We start from the raw sequence: 26,814 nt of genomic DNA, 5'->3' as shown, positions 1-26,814 counted from the left end.
TGCAAGAGAGCACTTGTGCATGCTAGGGTTAGGAAAAGAGCATGTAAAACCAGACAAATACACATGCATATACACATGGTGCTAAGGGCTTCTCAAAACTGTACTCTGGGTATTTAATTATGGTGTTAATAGGAAAAAGATAGGACTGCCTAGTTTTAAGAGAACCTAAACCAACAAGAATTTGAAAATCAGCCTTGGTGCTAAGAAGCCAGTTTCCTGGTCATGGTCTTGAGGGCAGGAAAGGTGCTATTAAGTAAAAGAAAAGATCAATACCACACCTGTGGTTCAAGAACAAGCTAGAAACACAGAAAATAATTTTAAGGTGAAAACCTGCAAAATATGTGTATGTGTATGATGCAAGACTAAGTTTAATTTCTTAGAGATTCCTAAGGTGATTGAAGTTTAGACAGCAAGAGATTAAAGATGACATTTTAGAAAATGCCATCCACTGGCTGTGAAGTCATTAACAATAAAAAGTAAGAATTGGGTATTCCATCAAACATAAATACTACACCCACAGCTTTTCTGAAGGTTCCAAAAATCACTCCCTTGCTCAAATAAGCAAATCCTGTGTCAGCCATGTCCCTGGCACTATGCTTTGCTCAGGTGACATGAAGCTAAACGCAACACAACACAGCACAGCTTGTGTTCACAAGGAGCTCAAGGCCTGTGAGGGAAAAAGAGCCAATCAACTTGGCAGTAGGTGCTGCCACAGAGGTGTGTACAAAAGGTTATGAGAGCATGCAGAAAACAGTAAGACATTTTGCCTGGAGAGCTGAGTGAAGAAGGCTTTCCAGAGACTGTACCACTGAAGGCAGAAGAATTTCACAAAGTGGGATGTCACAAGTGGTGGGCTATGGTACTACGCAGAGGAAATGGCAGGAGTGAAAGTGTGGAGATAGTCAAGCATAAGAGATCCCTGAGGAATGCCAAGCTCTCCAGTGCGGCAGGCAGATGGTCTGCAAGGGATACTGAGGGTAGAGAAGGTGGAAAGCCTGGCTTGGGGCCTAATGCAGTGCTCCCAAATCTGAATTTTAATCGGTAAGAAATGAACAACCACAGGAGGTTTTTAAGCTGGAAGATGACATTAATCCTGTTTTGGAAAAATAATCCTGGAAATGATATAGAGAATGGACTGATATAAAGACAAGGGAGATCGATTAGCAAGCTAAGAACGAGATGACCAGGAATTGAATTAAAGCAGTGAGAATGGAAGAAAAGGCAATGTAAGTGGAATATAATACAACACCACGATATCCAATGTGGAAACTTGTGGGCTTTGGTCATCCTGGACTGGGAAATACTGGAGGGTATTGCTCTGAATACCTCACAGGAATACTGTGAGGGACAAACTGGGTACAGTATAAAAAATGCTTTGAAAACTGCAAGGTACTGTGCAAAATACAATGTATATTAACAATAATGGAATCCTCTCCTTTTAAAATCACTTTTTGAAGGCACTTTGAATACTTTTGGTGTGTGAGAGCAGGGAAAATGGTGTTTAGGGAGGAGGGTCCAGACAGCCTACTTCAGTACTGACATGCTTGTGTAGACAGGTAGCTAAGTAAAACAAGTTTGAAAAATTTTCAAAGTTCCCACAGGAACTGTGAAGAAGGCCAAAACATTTCAAAAGATGGGCAGTCTTGTATTTTCACTCAAGTTCCTATATGCTGAAGAAGCTGCAGAATCCCATTTCTGTTACCTGATTCCTACAAGGAATATTGAGAAATGCAGCCTAGGAATTGCTCCATTTTGACTTTCAGGCCCTGCTCATGGAGTGCTAGGCTGTGCAAAAAACTAGGCACTTCCTATAGATGGAAAGCTGAAGCTAGTCCAAAAGAGACTATGGTGAGTCACAGTCAAGGTCGAGAGGGTAGTGACAGAACTGAAGGTCTCAAAACTACTTTAAAAGCTTGGAAAGACCATAACTCCTCAGCATACTGGATCAGATGATGTCATGAAATCATTAGGCAGGTCCCCTAGAAGAGATACAGGAAAGATGACATTTCTATACAAACTACTCCTCACCTAGGTTTATACAATCATATTCACAACAGAGAAGAGGTGAGGTTGAGCAATGCTAACGATCCACTATTTGTCAAGAGTCAGCAATAAATCTGAAGACTTAAGAAGCATGGTAAATTCCCACTAAAACTGTATAAATACGAAGAAGATACAATGGATATTTTTGCTTTCCAAAAATTATTTTGGGTCGCATGAGAACTCATTTTTGTGTTTTAGAAATTTAACTCCCTTCTTATTTATAAGTACACAATCAACTTGATACAGGCGTGAAAGTATATATACCTTTTACTTTCATATTCTCATATATAGCACATGGTAACTACATGTTAACTATTCAGTGGTACATTAGAATTCATTAACATGTATTTTTTAAGGGTTTTCAAACCCTTAAAAATCCTTTTAGAAATCTCTCTAGGCGTATATACACATACAGATATTTATGTAAATCTAAGAATTTTACAAAAGTAAAATTACCATACAAAAGCTGGTATTTTAAAAACTTGGCAGTATTATGTGGCTGAATATTTGAACTAATCAATAAAGATTTACAAAATAAAATTTAAAGGCTACATATTAACAATGCATTTATGTAGAATATTTTTAACATTTCATGGATCCTCAGTACTCTTTTGAGAACCAAAAGGTACTCCTTAGGTATATAAATCTAACAAAACATGTACAGGACCCATAAGCTGAAAACTATAAAATGTTAATGGAAGAAAATAAAGAAGATCCAAATAAATGAGACATAAAGTGTTCATATATTGGAAGACTTGACATAATAAAGATGTCAATTGTTCCCCAATTGATACGGATTTAACACAATTCCATTAAAAATTTTGTTAATAAGGACAAGCTGACTCTAAAATTTATATGGAAAGGCAAACAAACTAGAATTAAGACATTTTTGAAAAAATAAAATGGAAGAATTGCACTATACAAGACTTACTATAAAGCTACAGTAATCAAGGTGTGTGGTATTGGCAAAAGAATAAACAGAGAGATCAATGGAAGAGAACAAAGAGTCCAGAAATAGACCCATGCAAATATGCTCAAATGGTTTTTAACACGGGTGCAAAAGCAATTCAGTGGAAGAAGGATAGACTTTTCAGCAAATGGTGTTGGAACAACTGGACACACACAGACCAAAGAAAAAAATTGAACTCTGCCCTAACTTTATAAAAATTAATTCAAAATGGATCACAGACATAGATATAATATTTGAGTTCTTAGTCATGAGATCAAAAGCACAATCAATAAAAGAAAAATATTGATATACTGGACTTGATAAAAATTAGAACTTTTTCTCTGTGAAAGACACTATCAAGAGAATGAAAAGACAAGCTACAGACTGGGACAACATATTTGCAAATCACATATCCAACAAAGGCTCTGTATCTAGGATATATAAAGAACTTTCAAAACTTAGCAATAAAAAAAAAATCCAATTTTTTTTAAATGGGGGAAAACTTGGGACACTTCACCAAAGTGGATATAAGGATGACAAATAAGCAGATGAAAAGATGTTCAACATCATTAGTCATTAGGGAAATGTAAATTAGTATCATGATGAGCTACCATTCCATACATATTAAAATGTCTAAAATAAAAAATACCAACAATATCAAGTGCCAGTGAGCATGCCCAGTAAATGGAACTCTCATACGCTGCTGATGGGAATGAGAAAAATACCGCCATTCTGAAAAATAGTTTGGCAATGTCTTAAATGGTGAAACATACACTTAGCATATGAGCCAGCAACCCTACCCCTGGATATTTATCCTAGAGAAATGAAAACTTACGCACTGACAAAATACCTGTACGTGAATGTTTATAGCATCTGAACTCATAATTTCCCCAGACTGGAAACAATCCAAACATCCTTCAGTGAGTAAATGGATCAAACAAACTGACAGATCCATATGATAGAATATATTCAGCAATAAAAGGAATGAACCAAGGGAAAGAAGATAGTCTCAAAGGCTGTATGAGTCTATTTATATGACATTCTCGAAAAGACAAATTTCTACTGATGAGAACATATCATAGTTGACAGAGTTAGGAGTGGGAAGGAGGGTGCTATAAAGGAATAGCAGGAGGGAGTTTTATAGGACTATTTTGGGAGTTTTTAGGGTTTTTGTAGGAACTGTTTTCTATCTTGATTGTGGTGGTGAATGTATGAATCTATATACATGCTCAAATTTGTAAAAGAACAAACTCAGCTATAGACTTGAGTAGGTTAAAATGGATGCATATTTGAATATAGGAAAGTTATCTTTTTACATGGCTTAATATCTAGGTTTAATTTCTAGAAAGCGATAGTAGTAAATATACAGCTGATCCTTGAAGAACACAAGTTTGAACTGTGTGGGTCAACTTATACATGGATTGTTTTAGACCAAACCACATGAAACCCACACATATGGTGAGCTGGCTTTTCCTATCCGAGGGTTCTGCGGGGTCAAGTGTGGGACTTCAGTATGCACGGGTTTTGGTATACACGGAACACTGCCCCCCACCCCTCGTATACGTAGGGATGACTACTTGACTGTTGGAACCACTGATCATGGCGTTGAAGTTCTCTGTCTTCATGACCCATTGGAAGGATGAAATGAATTGAAGATATGATTTAGTTTTCTTTCCCAAATCCTCAGAGCTGAAATTTTCTTGTGACGAAGCTCCAATGGAAATGTTAGAATTTTCCTCCAATGTCCTTTGGGGGAACTGTCCTTCAAATTTCATTTTATATTCACAGATCATGTACCTACCCACTCCTTGCCAAGCAAAGAAACACACACCTTACAAAGTTTCATTCTGTGCATCTTTGGGATTGGCAGCATATTCAGTATGGTGGGTCCCAGATGGAAGATCATGCCAGAAAGTATGACCCTGTTCTGTATCTTGACTGTGGTAGTAGTTATATGATTCTATGCATTTGTCAACACTCACAGAACTGTAAACCAGAGTGAATTGTACTGAATATAAATTTAAAAATAAATTTGCAAAATGCAACCAACACCCCTCCCCCCAAAAGTAACACATGCTTATTGTACAACACTTAGACTAACAGAAATATAAAGACACAAATTAAAACACCCATATCCCTACCACTCAAGATGATCACTATTAACATTCTTGTATTTATCTTTCCAATTATTTATTTACACTTGTCTATATGTACATAGTATCTTTATCACATAACTGAATCATTCCTTATATACTAATCTGTTTCCTCCTTTTCTCCCCCGTTAACATTTATCTCACATTTTCCTGTGTCTTTATTCTCACAAAATGTTGCTTCAATTGCTCAGATCATATACTTTTCCATTGATATGTATGGCATAATGTATTTAATAAACATTTATTCTTAGATATATCCAATTTTTTTTACTACCAAAAAGAATAATTCATCAATGTATATATTCTTGCACATAAATTTTGGGCTTTTTTTTTTTTGAGACGGAGTCCCACTCTGTCACCCAGGATGGACTGCAGTGGCACAATCTCAGCTCATTGCAACCTCTGCCTCCTGGGTTCAAGCGATTTTCCTGCCTCAGCCTCCCAAGTAGCTAGGATTACAGGCATGTGCCAAGACGCCAGGCTAATTTTTATATTTTTAGTAGAGACAGGTTTCGCCATGTTGGCCACACTGGTCTTCAACCCCTGACGTGAGGTGATCCGCCTGCTCAGCCTCCCAAAGTGCTAGGATTACAGGCGTGAGCCACCACACCCGGCCTGGGGTACATTTCTTTAGGATAAATTGCTACAGTGAAAGGTGAAGGTTCTGGAGTCCATAAAGTCAAAACACTTTTTATAATATTACGATGATATTATTGGTGTTTTTTTCACTGTGTTGACATTTGCATTAATGGTGCAAAGTCAATGATGGGTAAAACTCCTGGCACATTAGCATCAATCAAAGTAGTGGCCCCCCGTGGCCGGGCGCAGTGGCTCACACCTATAATCCCAGCACTTTGGGAGGTTAAGGCGAGGCGGGTGAATCACCTGGGTCAGGAGTTCAAGACCAGCCTGGCCAACATGGTGAAACCCCGTCTCTACTAAAAATACAAAAATTAGCCGAGCGTGGTGGTGGGCACCTATAATCCCAGGTACTCGGGAGGCTGAGGCAGGAGAATCACTTGAACCCAGGAGGCAGAGGTTGCAGTGAGCCAAGATCGCGCCACTGCACTCCAGCCTGGGGGACAGAGTGAGACTCCGTCTCAAAACAACAACAACAACGTAGTGGCCCCAAACTGTACTATTCATCATTGTATTTCTCATCATCACATGCTCAGAATCTAACAAATAGAAAATTAAGCCAGTTTCACTAAAGAAAGTCCTCAATGAAAGTAAAATTTTATTAAATTGCAACCTTTAAATATATATCCTTTTATTATCATGTGTTGAAGTACAGTATTTGTTTCCAGGAAAAGCACCTGTGTAACTGTCTGAGTTGCAAGCTGAACTAACCACTCTGTTCAAATAATACCATCTTTACTTGAAAGAATAACTGATAGATAACTATGGTTATCCAGACCTGGGTATCTGGCAGACATCTTCTCAAAAATTAACCAACTGATCCTGTAACCTCAAGAAAAACCAACTGACAGTATTTGTAACCAACGACAAATTTCTAGCTTTCAATTAGTTTTCACTGGAACATTTGTATCCACCACCATGAGCTCAACAGCTTCCCAATATTTAGACTTTTCTGATGAGACTGGTAATGATATGAACAAATGCGATTTCAAAAAACTGTATAATGAATTGGAAACTCTTCATGTCAGTGAACCAGTATTTTCTAAGTGACCAAGGCACGATGTTACAAAATCATGCATGGGTAAATGATCTGCTCAAAGTGCAAGACAGAGCAATGGATTTTAATATACCAGAGCACAAAAAGTTTACTGATATGATTTCAGATTCCACATTGTAAATAACCTTTAAGAAACTATATCATTACCAGATTTGGTGTAGTGACAAAAAAAGAATATCCACATAAACTAAAACTCTTCATTTTCCTCAGTACTTTAAGAGTATACAGGGGTCCCACAAACCAAAAGGTTTGAGAACCACTGTGCTATACCACTTGCATACATTCGTCAGTAAGAGAATCTATTTTGCTGGAAAATTTTAAAGAGGTCTCTCTTGAATCTGGGCTTTCCTTTTGATCTTTCTTTGCTGATCAATTTCTGGAAGAAGTCACTCTTGAGGGAAAGCTGTAGTTGAGAGAAATCATCCTCAAAAGATTAGCCATAACTTTATCCACATGATTTATAAATCCTTAGTATACATATAGATGTAAATCCTGGGCAGTTTTCTTTTTTCTTGCCACTTCATGCCAAGATTCTTGAACATTCTTTGATGGTGGATGGAGACGGAAGCCCTGCTAGGCTGGGCTCCTGAGAGCTGGGCTGGCAAATCATCTAGGTTCCCAGAAGCATCAAGAGCTCCTCAAACAGCCAAGAAACCATGAGCACTTGAATGGTCTGAACGAGGCCAAGGATCTTCCGGGAAACAAGCTGGGTGATGGACCTCACAAAACTACCCACCCTGAGAGTTACACTATAGCACAGTAAAAACGAAAACAAAAACTTGGAAGAAGTGTCAAGAGTCAGATGAGTTTTGAACCAAGACAAAAAGTTATACGCTGGTTTTCAAAAGCAAGCTGAGGTCAGCCAGGCATGGTGGCTCACGCCTGTAATCCCAGCACTTTGGGAGTTCAAGGCAGGTGGATCACCTGAGGTCAGGAGTTCGAGATCAGCCTGACCAACATGGAGAAACCCTATCTCTACTAAAAATACAAAATTAGCTGAGGGTGGTGGCACGCGCCTGTAATCCTAGCTACTCAGGAGGCTGAGACAGGAGAATCGCTTGAACCTGGGAGGCAGAGGTTACAGTGAGCCGAGATCATGCCATTGCACTCCAGCCTGGGCAACAAGAGCGAAACTCTGTCTCAAAGAAAAAAAAAAAAAAAGCAAGCTAAGGTCAACACGTGATTTATGCCAAGCTCAAAACAAACCAACACCCACCATTTGAAAAACACCAGTGCTCTAATTCTCATCAGTAGTAGTATTTCTTGGAATCCAGGCTTAGAGAATTTTTCCATGGTACCTCGGAAAGGCAGCTGAATTAACCCACTCCCAAGCAGAAATATGGTTATTCCATTAAGACAAGACTAAGGTAGACAGGATCATCTGGAAATTCCTATCTGTAACTATCTACAAAGGGCTGATTTCCATATGTGAACCAAAATGTACATTCTCTGGGCAACCCAAATATGAAAAACAGCCATCGCCTGGGGCGCTCTCCTCCCATCTCTTGTTGACGCATGCAGCAGAGAACTGATAGTCCCGTCTTGTTCCTTGAAGTCAAGAAGGTCAACTGTGCGAAAATCTAACTTTTGAAAGGTTAAATGAAATCTGTTCTGGTTCAATTTCTTACTCTACTACAAGACAGTAGCTCTAGATGACTGGAGTTAGACCTGAAGTTGAGTTTTTCCTAAATACACCAGGTTAGAGAAATCAAACTGAAGAAAGGAATTCTACTGTTTTGGCACAAGTAGTTTTCTGTTTTTACCCACTTGTTTTCAGATATCTGACAACTCCTATGGCATTTCCTCAGCATTTCAGAAAGCTTTCAATTTTCCCGTCAGAGGAGGCAAACCATAACAGAAGTCGCTGAAACCCCAGGTTCAACACGTGCTTCCTTTCAATGGCTGTACTAGTCCATTGCTGGATGGCTATCATCAGCCTTCTGGACTCATGCCCCAGTCAGCCTTGTGACCTGGCCTAGCTTGTAATGAGAATAGCGAAGGCTCTTGATCAATCCTGCTCTAAGAGTGACTACAAAGAAGACGCTAAGCAACTTGGTATCCATAACTGGCTGTCTTCCAAGTTATTATGGGCAGGATACCGGACTAGGGTCTCCAAGTATGGTCACAGTCTTGATGCTACTATGTGTGACCTGGGAGAGTCACTTGATAGCATCAACCTCTCAGGACATCGTGAACTCATTCAATAAAATTTACCGAGCACCTATCAGGTTAGGCACAATACTGGGTGCTGCAGTATTCTGTGCTATTGTAGTATTCTGTGCTATTGTAATATTCTGTGCTGTAGTATTCTGCAGTATTCTGTGCTATTGCCTTGAAGGAGTTATAGCTTAGTATCCATTTCCCAATGCTGACTTTGAGACTCTATTCACCAACACTGAAAAGGAAACTACTTTACTGGCAAACTGAAGGGAGGGCCAAGAGGAAACACAGCACAGTTTGGTATCCTTCTAAATGGATGTGAGAGGGAGAGCATAAGACAAAAGCTTCCAGATGGATACCTTGGAGATACCTTGAAAAGAACTGGGCATCACGGCCCTGGCCCAGGTCTGAATCTCTGGTGTTTCTGAGTACACAAAAGGAACACAGCTGAGCCATGTTCATTCACTATGTCTCAGATTGGAACAGTGATAATTAATAATGAGCTCTCTGTAGGCACTTTCTCAGCACCTTAAGTGCATTATCCCATATAGTACTCCATCCCCAACAAAAAACTTAGGAGGGTGGATATCCATATGTGGGAAATGATATGGGTAAGGGAGAGACTACGGCCCAAGCTCAGATCTCGTCAGTGGCTCTGGGGGTTAGTCCTCAATAGGCAACAATATTCTCTGCAGTTTCAGCACCTCAGAATTTGGTGATGGTTCCATGTTAGTCCCCCAAAATCATGCTCTAGATCTGGGCCTCCCCAAACCGGGTTCATGTCATAAGATTAGGATTAAATGAAATAAAAGAGAAAGGGGTTTTCTGATAAATGTAGAAAATACAGGTAAATGTTAGTTATTCTACGAAGGATAAAAGTCAAGTGGCATAAATGGCTGCATCTGAACTTATTTGCTTATTAGAACTCCTTTACAACAATTAATACTATATACCATGATAAGCTGCTTGTATAGAATACATAGCTGGCATGTTTTAGGGAATTGGATTTGATCTGTTATTCACTTAGATTTGTACAAGGATAAATTACTTACAATGAGATTCTATTCCAATCACCACCAGTCCCTTGTTTCTTAATTTTTCTGTGAGAACATGCCATGGCATAGCAGCAAAATGTTATACCTGACTCAAAATGAGCTTGCTTGACAACAACAACAATAACAACAAAAATCAGCCATTCATGAATAAAAACATACCAACCCTCCATGAATGGACACTGGTGTTAGAATACCACATTTAAGGCCAGGCATGGTGGCTCACGCCTGTAATCTCAACACTTTGGGAGGCCAAGGAGGGAGGATTGCTGGAGGCCAGGGGTTCAAGACCAGCCTGGGCAACATAGTGAGACCCTGTCTATACAAAACTTAAAATAAAAAATTAGCTGGCCGGGTGTGGTGGCTCACGTCTGTAATCCCAGCATTTTGGGAGGCCGAGGCAGGCGAATCACGAGGTCAGGAGATCGAGACCATCCTGGCTAACACGGTGAAACCCCGTCTCTACTAAAAATACAAAAAATTAGCCAGGCGTGGTAGCAGGTGCCTGTAGTCCCAGCTACTTGGGAGGCTGAGGCAGGAGAATGGCGAGAACCCAGGAGGCAGAGCTTGCAGTGAGCTGAGATTGCACCACTGCACTCCAGCCTGGGCGAAGAGCAAGACTCCGTCTCAAAAAAAAAAAAAAAAATTAGCTGGGCATGGTAGTATGTGCCTGTAGTCCTGGCTACTTGGGAGGCTGAGGCAGGAGGATTGCTGGAGTTCAAGGCTGCAGTGAGCCATGATCGTACCACTGCACACCACCCTGGGTGACAGAATAAGACTCTATCTCTAAAAATTAAAAATAAAAAAGGAATAAACATAAAGAATATCACATTTTAAAAACGCAGTTGGTATCCCTGGCATTCATTTATGTTTGGCTTCCCAAACAAATAGTATGAAGCAAAAATAAACACTAATTTTCAATATGTTCTTTTCGTTTGGTTTTAACAAGATTTAGGATGAGTTCTATGGATTCCTAAAAAAATTACCCTTCTTCAAGCACTGCTGGGCAGCATGGACTGGGCTGCCTGTGATGTTGAATGGGTGGGATGGATATCTATTGCTTCTTTGTATGCCTTTGTACCACTTATAATTATGCTGTTAGAGTCTACAAAAAAGAAAACCAAATTTATTCTTTTTAAATGTTCTAAATATAAATGCAGAAGCAAGGAAATAAACAATAATTCCAAAAGTGCTTAAACTTTTTGAACTAATATACCTGTGATTCTACTGCATATTGCAACCTATAACCTAAAAACTATCAAACCACATCACCATAGGTAAGAAATGAGAAATTTTGAGGGTTATTGAACACTGCATATTTGCAATGAAACTACAGTAGAGTTACTGAATGCCACTGCATGGCTCTAAAACTCACAGGTCCACCTGCACAAGATAGCTCTGTTGAGAAGTGAAAGACAATGGAAATGAGAAGCCCTGTTAGTGATTTACATGGGTGTGGGCAGGAGGGATAGAGTGGGAGGCTGCTTCATCTCTAATTTATCGGATTTATTTATTTAGTTTTGTGCATTCCTAACAAAATTACCCTTTTTCAAGTATTGTTGGGAGCCATGAATGGTGCTTACTTGTGATGCTAAATGGGTATTTTTGTGAAGCAAATATTTTAACCAATATTTTATCCTGCCCTCATTGCACTTTTGATAAAAGGCAGCTCTAATTCAATCCCTGGCTTAACAACATTATGCTTGGGGGTTGTTATTAATTTTGTCTTCAAGGAATGCATATCCACTTTAAAATTTTAAAGTTTTTTTGTTTAACTTGCAAAGATGAAAAACAGGCTTAATATGGAATCTTCATACACTACAAAACATCCTACTCTACTTCCTGGTGCGTGGCCTCGTCCAAAAGAACTCACAGCTACCATGCTAAGGCTCAGCATCATTGGTCAAATGCTCTCTTCTTCCCTAAGTGCTTAAACGTGTGCATAAGGAAGTTTTTGCATCATAAGGCGACATACACTGCACATTATTTTTTAAATTCCTCAAAATGTGGGTCCAAAAGAGATTTTAAAATGTGGCTTATGACACAATATACTAAGAAGTACAAGAGAAAAATACAAGGAGAGAACAGAAAGAGAGTAACAAAGCTAGGCATCCACTTTCTTTGCCACGTTATATAGAGATAGATTCTTCTATCTGGACAATGAAAGTACATTTAGGCTAGGTGCTATTGTGCATCATGATGATATTTCTGGTTAATGCCTCTTTGCCTGGTATTTGGTTTGGGGAAAAAACAAAGTAAAGCTATTGAGTTGGGGACAGGCATATACTGAAATGCAGAGTTGTCAGTGCCGTAAAAAATAGAAAAGTAACAAAGAGCTTTATTTGTCATGGCTTTCATGACCTTAAAATATTGTAGAATTTTGTGTTAACCCAAGAATCCTGTAGGCCACTAATAAGTCTTCCGCCAATCTGACAGCAATGTAAAAAAATTTAAGGAAAAAACAGCAAAATATAACCTTTACTTGTCAGTTCCTTGGCTACTAAACATCAAGATACATGTACTTCTGAGAGCAAGGGCTGTGGCAGAGATCACACATAAAACAGAAAAGAAAGCACAGCCCCTGTCCTCAAAAAGCTTAATTCAGGAAAATCCTGAGATTATAAAGCCTACAACAACTTTCTATGGAGTGAGACCACCAATTTCTGGCCCTAGCAACTATCAGAGGTTATCATATGCATGGTACCAACAAGCTGTTCATGTGTTCTTTGACATGGAGGGCCAGCCCCATCTAGGGCCAGCAATATCGCAATGTTTAAAAATCATAGTAAAGTACTCATATAATGTACAAGTGGCTAGAAACACTAGAAGGCTGGTGGGGAGCACACTTTGCCCAATCAGAATACTCTAAAACCTGCATAAGCCATCAGTGAAAATTTAGGAACATATTTGAGTTGACTATTACGATTGCATCTTCTAGAGGCTCCACCATTAGAGGCAAATGGCTCTTTAAGTATTAAAATGAGAGTTTAATGTACTTTAAAAAGAACAGTACTTGAGATGAATGTAAATGACCCAATATCCTCCTCCCAGGTACCAAGAGGGGTCACATTTCCCATTTATCAGCAAGTCATCAGGATAGGCCAGCTTCTCAATCTCAGGCTCTCTTCTGTGGCTGCTTCTTGGATGGCTGAGGGGAACACTTCAAAAATGAACCAGCTAAACAAACTTCCCAGCAGCACTTGACAGAGCTACACCTATTCTTCCCATTTCCAAAGCAGTGGAGAATTAATTACCAGTTCTATGGATCTATTGTAAGTATAATAGACTAAAGAGCTATCACAGACACATTTATTGTAAAAGCACAATCCCAAGAGTGTCTAGTGGAGGGCCAAAACGATTAACACAAATGCTTTGTCAGATCAAAGATAAAACCTGCACCGCCCAATTGAGGAATGAATTAGAACAGTGGGTTATCTTTCAAATTAACCAGGGCAGTTAGTGAGGAAAATTTCATGAAAGTGTAATTCTTAGCCTTTGTGAATCCACACAGCAGGCATTCTGCCAGCTGACAAGATGATGAAATTTTCATGCTTAAAAAAAGCCCTCTTCATTTCCCAATTTAGATTAGCTAGTGTTTCTCTCCCTTTTGTGTGTGTATGTCTATTTGCTCTTCTGGAGCAGAATTTAAGGGGAGGGGGAACACATATCAATTTTTCACTGTAAAACGGAATCTTTCAAAAACAACCCTAAAAGCTTAGAGTTATTGTCTTTAAGCTGCCTTTTTATGATTTTCAAAAAATACCAGTTCAATTTTAACTTTATACAAAGGAACCAACAAGGACCAGGGCATGAAATCAACTTTGAAATAAGGCTTTCTGTGCTACCTCGAAGTCTTTCAACACTTCATCAAATCTCAAGACAAAGCATAGAGTTGTCTTCTTCCTAAAGAAATTAATATATTACTTAAAATATCCTGGCTCAGTGCTTTCTGTATTTCTATGTATATCAAAGTTTAAATGTTATAGCAAACTAGAATTCAGGGAATACAATCATTGCTATAGATGAGGAGCAAAAAGCCTCTCCTCTCCCATAAAGGAGCCAATATTTATTAAAATATTATAATGTGATACAGATTGCTTCTCAGATAAACTTAAACAAATATTTGTTATATCATATTTAGTCAGTCCTGTTAATTCATGACAGAAGGTAACAGAATGTGATGTACTTTTCCAAAATTAAAGTGATTTAGAAGTATACTTTGTTACCCCAAACTTTTGTCCCTTTTTTCTTGACAATCTAATTTCTTAGTCATCTAGAACTATGTTTCTTGGCAGGTTATAGTGTTTGGTCAAGTACCATATTCCATTCATCTTCCTGGAGTCCCTTTCTCATGAAGATACCTTCCTTTCTCAGTGCAGGTTGACTTCTCCTACAGTGCTTCTAAGACTAAAATCAAAACAATATTGAGATTCTTGCCTTCATTTCACAAACAACTTTTATGTCCAGTGGGTAGTATTTTTTAAGTTGCTAAATACGAGAAAACCATTTTGGTAATTAGCTTCAGAGACAGTCACTTAACCTCAATACTTACTATCAATATCCTTACCTCAGTACACTTGCTATATTAGTCTCCAATTGGATTACCATCACCATGATATATCACACTGAACTAATAACTGTAATCAGTATCACTCAAGGCACAATAACAAAAGAAACTCAATGCCATGTCCCTCTAGGAGGAAACAGGATGGTCTACCAATAAAGTAGAACCTAAAGGTACAGGGGCTTTTTGTACAAAAGCTCTGATCTGGAAAATATTTGAAATATTTGTTTACCATGAGGCCATAAGAACGAATAATGGATTTCGTTCTCTGCCATCCAATCACATATAATTCAGATCAGAAAGTAGAGAAATAAATTCCTAATTTTGAAGACAGTCATATCAATTTTTAACCCCAGGAGTGACATATGGCTATTTTGATCAGAAATCCCTTAGAAATGTCAATCAAGTGGGCAGTTAACTACAAAAACCTGTTACTTGATGTTAGTGAGATGGCTGGCAAAAAGACAATTAAAGCAAATGCTCTAGAAACCTTGTGTTAAATATCTGGATCCCTAAAAGTAGGTTATTTAGCTTGAAAAATACTTATATAACCACCACAACATACACACAATTAGGTTAGAAATCAGTCTTTCAGTCAGGGCATATTTCTAGCTATACAGAAGATCATTTTTCAGAGTATTTGCAACTTAGTCAAAACAGACTATTCCCTCTTAAAGAAGGAAATAGATAAGTTTCTTCTAGTATTAACATTTCCATGGTGAAGATCTTGATAGACTAAACACAGAGAGAAAGCTCAGAATTCTTCCCAAGAGTCGAGCAAGGATCATACTCTGTTCAATGAGGCCTGTAAATGAGGAGCTGAATAGTTTTGATTTGGCCTAAATTTTCATGTGCTGCACATCTCACCTACTGAGGAATGTGACCCCACAGCCAACTTTTATTCCCATCCACTGTTCAGTAAGGGCAGCACAGGATTATTCACTAAAATGTTTCAGATTTTCCCAAAATGTAGTCATAATTATTATTTTTTAATAATCTTTAGGCAAACTGACTTGCTTTTCTGATAAATATATTCAACACCGAAATCATAATACTGGAACTCTATGTTTTTACTCTTCATCTTAATGATCTGATAGTTACTTTTCACATAATGAGTTCTATTTTAAAGAAGAAAATGCTATTATATGTTAACTAACACATGAGTAAAAAGTACAGAACAATCTTTAGAAAAGTCATAGGCCTTAACTAAGACACGAGCTTTTTTTTTTTTTTTTTTTTTTGGAAATGTGTTGCCAATGTAGCTTTTAAAAAGAAGTTACAGTAAACTTTCAAGTAACAGAAAATTTGTTTAGATGACAAATGACATACTGAAACACTAAGAAAAATCACGTGGGAAATGTGAAATTTTTAATTTTTGAAGAGAAAAAAACTAATTCATGTGAAATGTGTTAAAAACAAAAACTCTGAATAAAAGCCTTCTTTCCAATGAAGACAAATCACTCACTGTTCTGGCATTTTTACTATAAATTTATAAAAATTAGATATTCTCTTTTGAATGCCAGAAAAACTGCATTTAAATTTAAAATATATTTGATTTCCTCAAAAAACTAGGGTATGGAGTCGTTTAGAGTGCCACATAAACACAAAGTATTAGTTTTGTGTGGGCAGTCCACTAAGATCACTACACACGATCTTATGGCTCTACTTGCTGACAATAGCCAATAGTGATTTTTTTCTTCCTTTATCCAAAGATCTGAGCAATCATTTAACTAGTCTTATTTAGGTAACAATAAACTAAAACATTTCTTAATTATATTCTGGCTTTTTTTAAAAGAAGTAAAAATTTCATTATTTAAAATACTGCTCGTAAATGAAAGAGATGTAATGCCTGAGAGAAATTATCAAATAATTTGTCATGCTAATATGCCAAAATTACATACTTTATCATATTTGTATTAATAGTATTTCACTAGGAATTTTTCCCAAAAGTCTTTTCAAAATTTTACAGTTTCATGAAAACCAATAAACAAGTACTAAACCTCAATAAGTTGTGTATGTAAGAATATCATTATGGATACTTACATCATAGTACTTTTTAATGAAACGTCTAATGTCCATGATCAATTTGTTGCTCAGTTGTACTGTAAAGGTCAGAGGTGAAGCCTTACAATCGATGTTACTGCAACGATACAAGCTGGGCTCCATATCTGTTCCCTACATAAGTCAGGAGAAGTATACAAAAAATTACTGTGAGGCTATAAAAGGGTTTTTGTGCTTAAAAACTTACATGCTGTCCTAGTGTTGAATATTCTTAATTCGTTTTATTGGTGAGTTTTTAACCCTATCTTCTCAATTATTTTCCTCCCAAAGACCGCTTTAGTCATACATACCTTCCATTCCTTGCCATCATCATAATGGAGTGCAAAGTCAAAGGGAAAACCCTGAAATCACTATTTTACATTCACTACACGAGGGACTCTATGGATAAAATAATTTTCCCTCTGTAAATACCAGTGAAGTCATGTTACTGGAAATAAACCTCTTTCTCAGAGATACTGATTAAAAACTTTAAATTTGTATTTATTCATTACAAACTTGAAGAAAAACAAGAGCCTTTATCACATTAGTTTTCATCTTGTCAAGTTAATTTTAAAAATAAAGTCTAAAAGTTAAAAGTGTAGTACCACAAAAACAGTATCACTTATTGTCTGCTTAGCAAATCTAAAATTTTGGCAATTTTTCCAAAAAATGAAGTGTATTGGGGGAGGGAGGCAGGAGAAGTAAAAATTGGAAATAAATAAATATTAATATTTGGAGAAAACATTTTGTTTTGTTGTGTTTTGTTTTAAACAAAGACAAGGCAAATGTAATATATAGCAAAACTGTTGGGATTTCTGAAGCATTTGTTTTCCTTTCTGATACTTAAACATCTTGGTTTCCTGCTCCAATCTGGTACATAACCCTACCCGCCACGCTAAGCAATTCCAGGTGGAAGAGATTTCAGAGCTTGACATCGGCTCTTCCACAGTTAGCCCATCTGCAAGTCGTCAAGCCTCCATGCAATTAACTATCTTATTTACAGCTGTAATGATGCAAAACTCAAGGATTTAGCAAGTATTGCTGATCTGTGTCTGCCTCTTCCTTGCACTTGCTTCCAAAGACTGCTTTGTTTTGATTCAAAAAAATGCAAAACATCTGCTGTTTGTCCAAATTAACTTAAAATAATTACTTTTAATTTAGATAAAGGGTGTCTTTTCTTTCAGTTTCAAGGTTTTACACAGTTCTGCTGCCTATTCCTTTGCCAATGGCTAGTACATGCATAACACTGCAGTGGAAATCAAGTAAATTGGCCAAGTTTCAAGCTCTGATCCAAGGTCAATAATACATTTTTTGGCAGTACTTCTTGAAAGGAATGTCTCCCTGTGACTTTTTAAATGTCTAATATGCAAAGACAGCAGAAAAGATAAGAGTACCTTTGCAAAATGGAGGTAAGGGGGATGTGTAAAGACAAACACAAACTTTCCCAAAACACTTAGTTCCCATTAACTTGATTTAAGATAAGGAAAAATATTGGTCTAAGTCTTAATAGATGGGGGTTGACAGTGGGACAATACAGGTTACTAATTAAGAAATTATAATAAAAATACTTTAAGATAATTTAGAATTTTTAAGGGATTCCACTTAAAAACCAAGGTCAAGCACTCTAGGAAGCCAAAACAATATTCAAGCACATTCAAGTAAGAGTTTTCAAACAGAAATAAAAGTAAGCTGTGAAGGTAGATTTCACATGATGCTAAAATTCTTTAAACACATGAAAGCAACATGTGTGTGTTTATTTCACCCTTTTTATATACCCCATAGTGGGGGAAGGGGGTAAGGCCTTTATACAAGTTCACTCACAAAATGAAAGACAGAAACAACTAACCGAACCATCAAAGACATTATCATAAATATTCTCAGTTCCACATGTAGGGCATGGACATTTGAATCTTTCACAGTCCCTGTATTTCTCTTCATCAGTGAGCTGTGCTGGGCCACCAAGTAGAGCATCATTCTCTTCATCTTTATGATAATGATGAACTCTAAATTGGGTGGGGTCAAGTCCTATTAATGTAAAAGAAAAAAACAAATTCAGAAAAGTATTCCAAAAATACCCCAAAGAAGAAAACTCCCACAAAAAATTATTTTAAATTCATGCACATACACACAACCATTTGAACTCAAAAGCACATGGACAAATGACTTCTTTTTACAAGAGATACTTTATAAATAAAACAAGTAACTGCAACAACACAACACAGAAATATGCCACTGAACATATGGGTTTGGAAGCACCTACTTCGATAGGATGTTTTTTATTATTCTCTTAAAGTTACAATGAAAACCTCAAATAAATGTGTACTAAGAAATTCTCTTAAAATCAAAGTCACAATTAAAACTGAGAATAAAATCAGGGAATAAAAATCCCATTAAAGAAAACAGGTTCACTGCCATTACAACTCCTTCAAGTGCAGACACAGCTAACCCTGATTTCAATGCAGTAGTCGATTTCATCTTGGCTCAGTAGTTAACAGCATGTAGGTTGCAATCTAATTCAGTGGTTAAAATTCAGTAGCAGCATCTGAGACAAAATGCAACATGGTTTTCTTGATGTTCGAAATTCAGAAATTTAAAATATGTGCAAAAACAATGGGTCTACAGATTCTATAGGCCAAAATGTCCCCGAGAATCCTGAAACCAAATATACCTTCCATATTTCATTCAAAACAACATAAGAAATCAATCAATGCATGTTTATGCTATTTTGTTTCCACAAACTAATTAAAGAAAAGAAACATTTTTAGGCCAACCAATTTAATTTACCCTTGGTCAAAACATGTGTGCCAAAATTTACCATTTGACTTTATACTTAAAAATAATTATTCTACACTGTTTCTTAGAATTTTAGGGATTGCTAAGGGATGCTTTCAAGAAAAGATTATAAGAGACAATATTTCTATCTTTTGGAAATCTAAGGAAAAGCTTTTGGAAACCTAAGAGAAAACTATCTTATTTTAGTATAAAGGTAAATAAGTAATATAAAACAGTCACTAAGCCAAAAGCTCACAAATACCAAAAATATCTAAAAATTGTTTAAAATTTATCAACAGCTACATAGGTAGATAAATCTAACAGATGCATTCAGAATTCAGTGACAGAATCCTAAATCCTATTTGGTCAGCTGTCAAGCGACATCTAGTAATTATAAAATACTGGAGGCTGACTCTTCACAGTTGAAAGGGGCCAAACAAAGACAACTGAGACACAGAGTCTCACTTTTCTCACCTGCGAAACGGAGGTAGCATCACTGATCATACACTTTTGAGTTTAAATTGGATAATATAGAACAAACCGAGTTCAACACTGCCTACTGCGTGGCAAGCACTAAATAAATGTCATTTGAATGAAAAAATAAAATAGTGAATGAACATCATTTAATCCAGACTATACTCACTCAAGATTATGCATTTAGAAAACTATATGAGACATGTTCATGCTGCATATGAAGTTAATAGCTACTCTTTGTAGGAATTAAAGTATTTCCTAAAGTGGTAGTATATGATAAAAACAAAGAATACACATTCAGAACAATTTGAAAAGCTGTTCTTCATTAGTGACATAAATTATGTTAACATGGGCCACTTGTCACCAAGACACTATACACTTTTATTTTACAAGTTACCTAACCCCTAAGAGAAATAGTAAATTAGAGAATTATGTGGGAATACATATACTCTCACATTTAAAGCTAAGGATGGTCAGAGGAATTGAGAGAGACCACACCAGTGAATGAGGCCAGTTCATCTCTGTAGTGAGGGGTAACTGTCGCTAATTCAAACTCTAGTTGTGAATCCAAGTATTCACATAATGTTTTGATTTATTTGCAATTATGAGAAAGCAGCTTCACTTTTTCTCTGACCCTATGACTATTAATCAATTTCCCAGGCCAACACTAATCAAAAGATAAGGAAAAAGAAAATAAGCAAGATTTTTCTAAAAGGCAAGTTTCTTCCACAGTCCAAAAATAAAGGAACAAAACAATGCTGGTTTGCACATATACAAAATTGGCCAGGCTACGAAAAGGAACCAAGAGGAGCTACTCTCTACCCCTCCCCACCAGCCATGGCTCACTTGGTGCACCTGAGTGCATGAACCTGCAAGCACTGACCCGGGACAGCCTGCCTGCAGAGTAAGCTAAAAGTGGGTGTGGGCCATCTTGTTACTTACTCATGGAGAAACACCCAAACGACTGGCTGCAACTTGCGAAAAATACCAGGCCCTGTGAAATGTCTACTCTAAATGTCTACCCTAAATATCCATTTCTACAAATCACTCAATCTTCCCATGGCAGTAACAAAGTCAACTGGCTCAGCTAATTACTTCAGATTTATTCCCAAGGTGATTTTTTTTTTTTCAGGGGAAGGAGCTTCAATCTCAATACTCTCTTGGTCATAGTTCAATGCTAAAATGTAAAAATATAAAGGGAGAAGAGACTGTAATGAGCTTAAAATATTAGGTATATAATGATCCTTGTACAAGTTACTTAAATACCAAAATGCCATTAAAAAGTTATTTTCTTGGGAGAGCAGTTATAAGTTCAACAGGCAAACCACAGAGGGCTAAATTAAATCATTTTAAGAAAATATACAATGTCATGTTAAAAAAGTAAGGATCATTGCTGCTGGAATCTTTTTTGAAAAGGTGAAAATCCAGGGTTAAACAAGCCCCAAACTTAGTCAACACATACATTAGTTTTTCCAAATTCTCACAAAACTGGTAACAGCAGCTTATTTCGAAGTTTCAGTAGACTTTAAAGTTTTACTGCTTATACCCTAAACTAATTAAGTCTGGAGTGAAACAAGAAACAAGTATCTGGTGCTGCCACCTACAGGTAGAGATTCTGAATTTTAAAATGTGCAAAACAGCAGCTACATATAATTCCATTTTTAATTGTTGTCACTCCAAAATTAAACACTTCTGTCAAAAATGACATTAAAGCAAAATCTTTATTACTGCACTTGCCCTACATGCATCTACACCGTATAATTAATGTTACACTGCGTACATTAGTCTTTGAGCAAGAAATGCAAAACTGAATCCCAAATTCCTTATTGCTTCTACTGAAAGCTTTCTCTGAACTGGCTTAAAGGAACAAACTTTATGCCCCATTTGAGAAAAGTAACTTCCATTTCTTTTAGGCTAGCTCTTGACAGGTGACTTAAGTCTTTTGGTGAGGCACAGAATGAAGGAAGAAGCAGCCTGCCTGGGCTTTGCAAAACTAGTTATCTGGAGGAAGAGCAGCCGTGGTTTCCCCCCAGAATAGGCTGAGATGATGTACGCTTTAATTCAATTATGTGGCTTGTAGTGATGGACTCATTTGTGCTGGGGTTGAGGGTACAAAAGAGGCAGTGGAATGAAATTAAAATACTGTCATTTATAATTAGAAAATTTCTAGGATCTCACATTATTTTGGCAACAGGATCAAAACTCTCAAGTTTCAAGAAGTATTTATAGAAAGTAACATCATAGGCATCAGGGTGTATGAGTTTAGCAGTACTGTCTTTACTTAAGTCACCATAGTCTTATCACACACACCCCCAGTGTGACATTTAGCACAAAATTATTTTTCTACCATTGCACTTTCTAACCATTGTAAATTATACCTGTTTTTAGAATGTTCACCTGCCCCCACTCCCAAGGAGTTTTTAAACTGTTCATAACTTGAGACATATTGTTATTAGAGAGGCTGATACATTTAATCAAATACTTTCCTTCCTTCAAAAGACAAGGTCTCTATTAGTGCAACAGCAAATAACTACAGTAAAACCCTTACATATGTTCATGCAAGTGGGGAAGAGGGAAAATCCACATAAATGAAATTCCAAATGAGTAAAGGGAGTAACTGGTATTTACAAGCAGTTGTTTGTAATATGGATCATTTAATCTATGAGGGAAGCTAATTAACAGAATCCCATTGAGTGAAATTTTTTTGTAAAAATTTCTTAGAGGAAGTAAAACATTTATCTTTTGCATGAGTCCAGGCTTTCATATATCTGGACATCTTAGAGGACAATATGCGAACTGAAAATTTAGTATGATTAAAGAAAAAAATAATTTTCAAATGGTGAATGCTATATCCACAGAATGCTCATAGCAGCTTTATTCATAATAGCCAAAAATGGAAACACTCTAGATGTCCATCAACAAGTGAATGGATAAACTGGTGTAATCTACCATAATACTACTCAGCTAATACTACTCAGCAATGAAAGAGTGAATACTGCTACATGCAACAAGACAGATGAATCTCAAAAATACCATGCTAAGTGAAAGAAGTTGCACACAAAAAGAGTATATACTGTAGGAAACCATTTGTACGAAAATCTTGAATAGGCAAAACTAACTTATACTGATAGATTTCAGATGAGCGATTGCTACTATAACAGAGGTGCTGACTGGGAAGAGGCACGAGGGAACATTCTGGAGTGATGAAAATGTTCTGTGTCTGTGCCTAGATAACTGATTGTATAATACTCAAGATTTTAGCATTTTATGGTAAATTATGTGAATTATACTCTTAAAAAGCATGCCAAATAGGAAAAGATGTTTGTGTAGGTTGAACATCCCTAATCCAAAAATCTGAAATGCTCCAAAATTTGAAACGTTTTGAGTGCCAACATGATACCACGAGTGAAAAATTCCACACCTGACCTCATGTGATGAGCTGCAGTCAAAACTTTGTTTCAGGCACAAAATTTTTTAAAATATTGTATAAAACTGCCTTCAGGCTACGTGTATAAGATATATATAAAACATAAATGAACTTCATGTTTAGGCTTCGGTCTCATCTCTAAGATAGCTAATTATCTATATGCAAATATTACAAAATCCGAAAAAATCCCAAACACTTCTGGTCGTAAGCATTTCAGATAACGGATACTCAAACTGTAATATATACTTCCAAAAGACTCGTAATTAGAACACATAGGAAATGCCTGCAAATCAATAAGAAAAAGAAAAGCCAACAGGACAACAGACAAAGACTTGAACAGGCACCTCACGAAAGGAAATACTCCAATGGCCAAGAAGCATGTGAAAAGGTGTTCAACTTCATTAGTCATCAAAGAAATACAAATTAAAACCACAACTCTATGCCACCATGTAGATGGAAAACACTATCTTACCAAGTGTTGGTAAGAATGTGGAGCACCCAAACACTGCTAGTAGGAAGTGTAAACGAGTAGAACCACTTTGGAAAACTGGCAGAATCTACTAAAAGTAAACATACATGTCCCTGATGGCCTAGCAATTCTCCTTAGTACATCCCCAAGAAAAATACATGCTTATGTTTGACAGAGGACCTGTACAACAACTCTCAAAGCAGCACTATTCAAAATACCTCAAATGTGGAAACAACTCATAGGTGTACCTCCAGTAGATAGCCATACAATGTGGTATATTCAGACAATGAAATATTATACAGAATTTACAGAAAGGAAGGACAACCACATGGATGAATCTCACAAACAATATTCAGTAAAAGTAGTCTAGACACAAAGAACAAAGACGCAATTTGTGTAATATCCCCAAAAATCCACCTCATCTATGTTAGTAGATGCCAGGTATGTAGAGGATCATTTCTAGGAGACATGAGGGGCCTTCTGGGAATGTAGTAATGTACTGTTTCTTGAGCTCAGTAATGACTACACTAGTGCATGATGACCTTGTGAAAATTTATCAAGCAGTTTAGTTAGGTTTTGTGTACTTTTCTGTATGCATGTTATACTACGAAAAATTCACACTTGGAAAGGTGAGAAAATTGCATTCTAAATATTTCTTATGAAACATCTATGAATTTGTTGCAAAATGCATTGAAACTCAAATAGACATAAACCCCATTGCCTAGGAAGAAGCGTGTATTTTATATTTTAGCAAATATAAAATAAAATAAATTGAGCCTAAATATAATCACATCTTTAGATCTAACTATTTATAGGAAACACAGGAGACAGAGGAACATGTTAAAAGATAGCACCAGGATGTGATCAGTAAACTCCAGAATGAGAAAAATTCTATAGGACAAAAAGCCCAGTTTCTTTAATTAACAAACTGGGAGGATCAACAAAGGAAAAAAAAAAATAGAGATTAACTACCAAGTTGACCCTGACTGGATTCCAATCCAAACAAGGAGCTTTTTAAAAAAAGTGTATTCATAGTGCAATCAGGGAAATATAAACACTTGTTGGAAATTAGATGAAATGAAGGAATTGTGAGGTTTTTTGGTGTGATGTGATAATAATGTAGTTATGCTGAAAAGGGGAATCTTTTCTTTTAGAAATGCAAAATGGGCCGGGCGCACTGACTCAGGCCTGTAATCGCAGCACTCTGGGAGGCCAAGGCAGGAGAATCACCTGAGGTCAGGAGTTCAAGAACAGCCTGGTCAGCACGGTGAAACCCCGTCTCTACTAAAAATACAAAACAAAATCAGCCGGGGGTGGTGGTGCATGCCTGCGATCCCAGCTACTCAGGAGGCTAAGGCAGGAGAATCGCTTGAACCTGGGAGGCAGAGGTTGTCGTGAGCCGAGATCGCACCACTGCACTCCAGCCTGGGTGACAGAGTGAGACTCTTTGTCTCTAAACAAAAAAAAGGAAATGCAAAATGAAATATTAACACACAAAATAAATATCTAGGATATACTTCAAAATAATAGGGGAAGGCGGGAAAGAGGAATAATAAGATTGGCCACCAATGCAGAATACTGAAGGTGGGTGATGAGTATGTGAGGGTTTAATCTTACCCTATAATTTAATATGTGTGATACTAGAAAAAATTTTATATTCTCTACTACCATATATATATATATATATATATATATATATATAAAAAATATACATTTTTCCATAATAACAAGTTGTATTTTTTTGTTTGTTTGCTTTGTTTTGAGGCGGAGTCTCGCTCTGTTGCCCAGGCTGGAGGGCACTGGCGCAATCTCGGCTCACTGCAACCTCGCCTCCCAGGTTCAAGAGATTCTCCTGCCTCAGCCTCCTGAGCAGCTGAATTACAGGTGCCCGCCACCACACCTGGCTAATTCTTTTGTATTTTTAGTAGAAATGGGGTTTCACTCTGTTCTGTTGGCCAGGCTTGTCTCGAACTCCTGATCTCAAGTAAGCCACCCGCCTTGGCCTCCCATAGTGCTAGGATTACAGGCGTGAGCCACTGTGCCCAGCCCAACAAGTTTTTAAAATACTACAGATCCAATTTAAAGATAAACAATTTACTGTATAAGTGTCAGACAACCGAAACTGTCTTTCACACCAACAATACACCTCTTCATAATATAAACGGAAAATTTCTGAGTATTTTAGAAGAAATAATAGCCGAGCCTTTGGTTTAAATGAATACCCAAGATTTTTATTTTCCTGGAGAAGATAATTCTCAAAATCTTGACAGAATAAAAAGCCTGATGAGCAGCATTCTCATGACTTCAATCAATTGGTTTTAATGCCCTTGACAATAGACACAAATATAAATTTTAACTTAACGAGATGTGTATTTCTTGGCAGGAAGCTTTTCAAGTGTCTTCTTCCCTTTTTTTTTTTTTTCTTTCTGAGACAGGGTCTTGCTCTGTCACCCAGGCTGGAGTGCAATGGAACGATCACAGCTCACTGCAGCCTTGACCTAGCTCACTGCAGCCTCGACCTCCCTGGCTTAAGTGATCCTCCCACCTCAGTCAGCTGAGTAGCTGGGACTACAGGCATGCACCACCATAACCAGCTAATTTTGGTATTTTTTGTAGAGATGGGGTCTTGCTATGTTGCCCAGGCTGGTCTTGAACTCCTAGACTCAAGCCATCCTCCTGCCTCCCAAAGTGTTGGGATTACAGGCATGAGCCACGCATGGTACCTGGCCTTCCTTTCCTGTTTTTAAACCTGAGAAAAGATGGTAACTCTGTGCTGGAAATATATTTGGAATATAAAATAACACAAATAATAGTCCAAAGATTGCTTGTCTTATAACACAGCGTACTTCTCTTCCAGCTATGTTGGTAGATGCTGGGGAAAAACAGCTAGGCTCAAGGTCCCTAACCACCCACCTTCTAAAAGGTGAGTTAGTCCTGCAAGAATGGCCATAATCAAAAAATTTAAAAAAAAATAGATGTTGCTATGGATGTGGTAAAAAGGGAACACTTTTACAT

The 26,814-nt window shown here is 37.2% G+C and overlaps 1 protein-coding gene across 4 annotated transcripts in view; it reads right to left on the bottom strand.

Annotated features, from left to right (window-relative positions):
* The window catches only part of POLA1 (DNA polymerase alpha 1, catalytic subunit), a 297,808-nt gene that overhangs the window by 132,199 nt on the left and 138,795 nt on the right, over nucleotides 1–26,814 (bottom strand). For 3 of the 4 annotated variants that reach the window (XM_031005766.2, XM_031005765.2, XM_055376411.2), the window contains exons 33-34: nucleotides 18,504–18,682; nucleotides 16,661–16,792 (exon numbers count right to left, since the gene is read on the bottom strand). In XM_031005766.2, coding sequence (XP_030861626.1) covers nucleotides 16,661–16,792; nucleotides 18,504–18,682 — 311 coding nt within the window. Of the gene's footprint in view, nucleotides 1–5,455; nucleotides 14,461–16,660; nucleotides 16,793–18,503; nucleotides 18,683–26,814 lie in introns of those variants that run through there. The other variant, XM_055376410.1, reaches the window with a different exon arrangement.

The sequence above is a fragment of the Gorilla gorilla genome, chromosome X (genome assembly GCF_029281585.2).
Source record: "Gorilla gorilla gorilla isolate KB3781 chromosome X, NHGRI_mGorGor1-v2.1_pri, whole genome shotgun sequence".
Lineage (NCBI taxonomy): Eukaryota > Metazoa > Chordata > Mammalia > Primates > Hominidae > Gorilla > Gorilla gorilla.
This window is presented reverse-complemented; position numbering and strand designations above follow the sequence as displayed.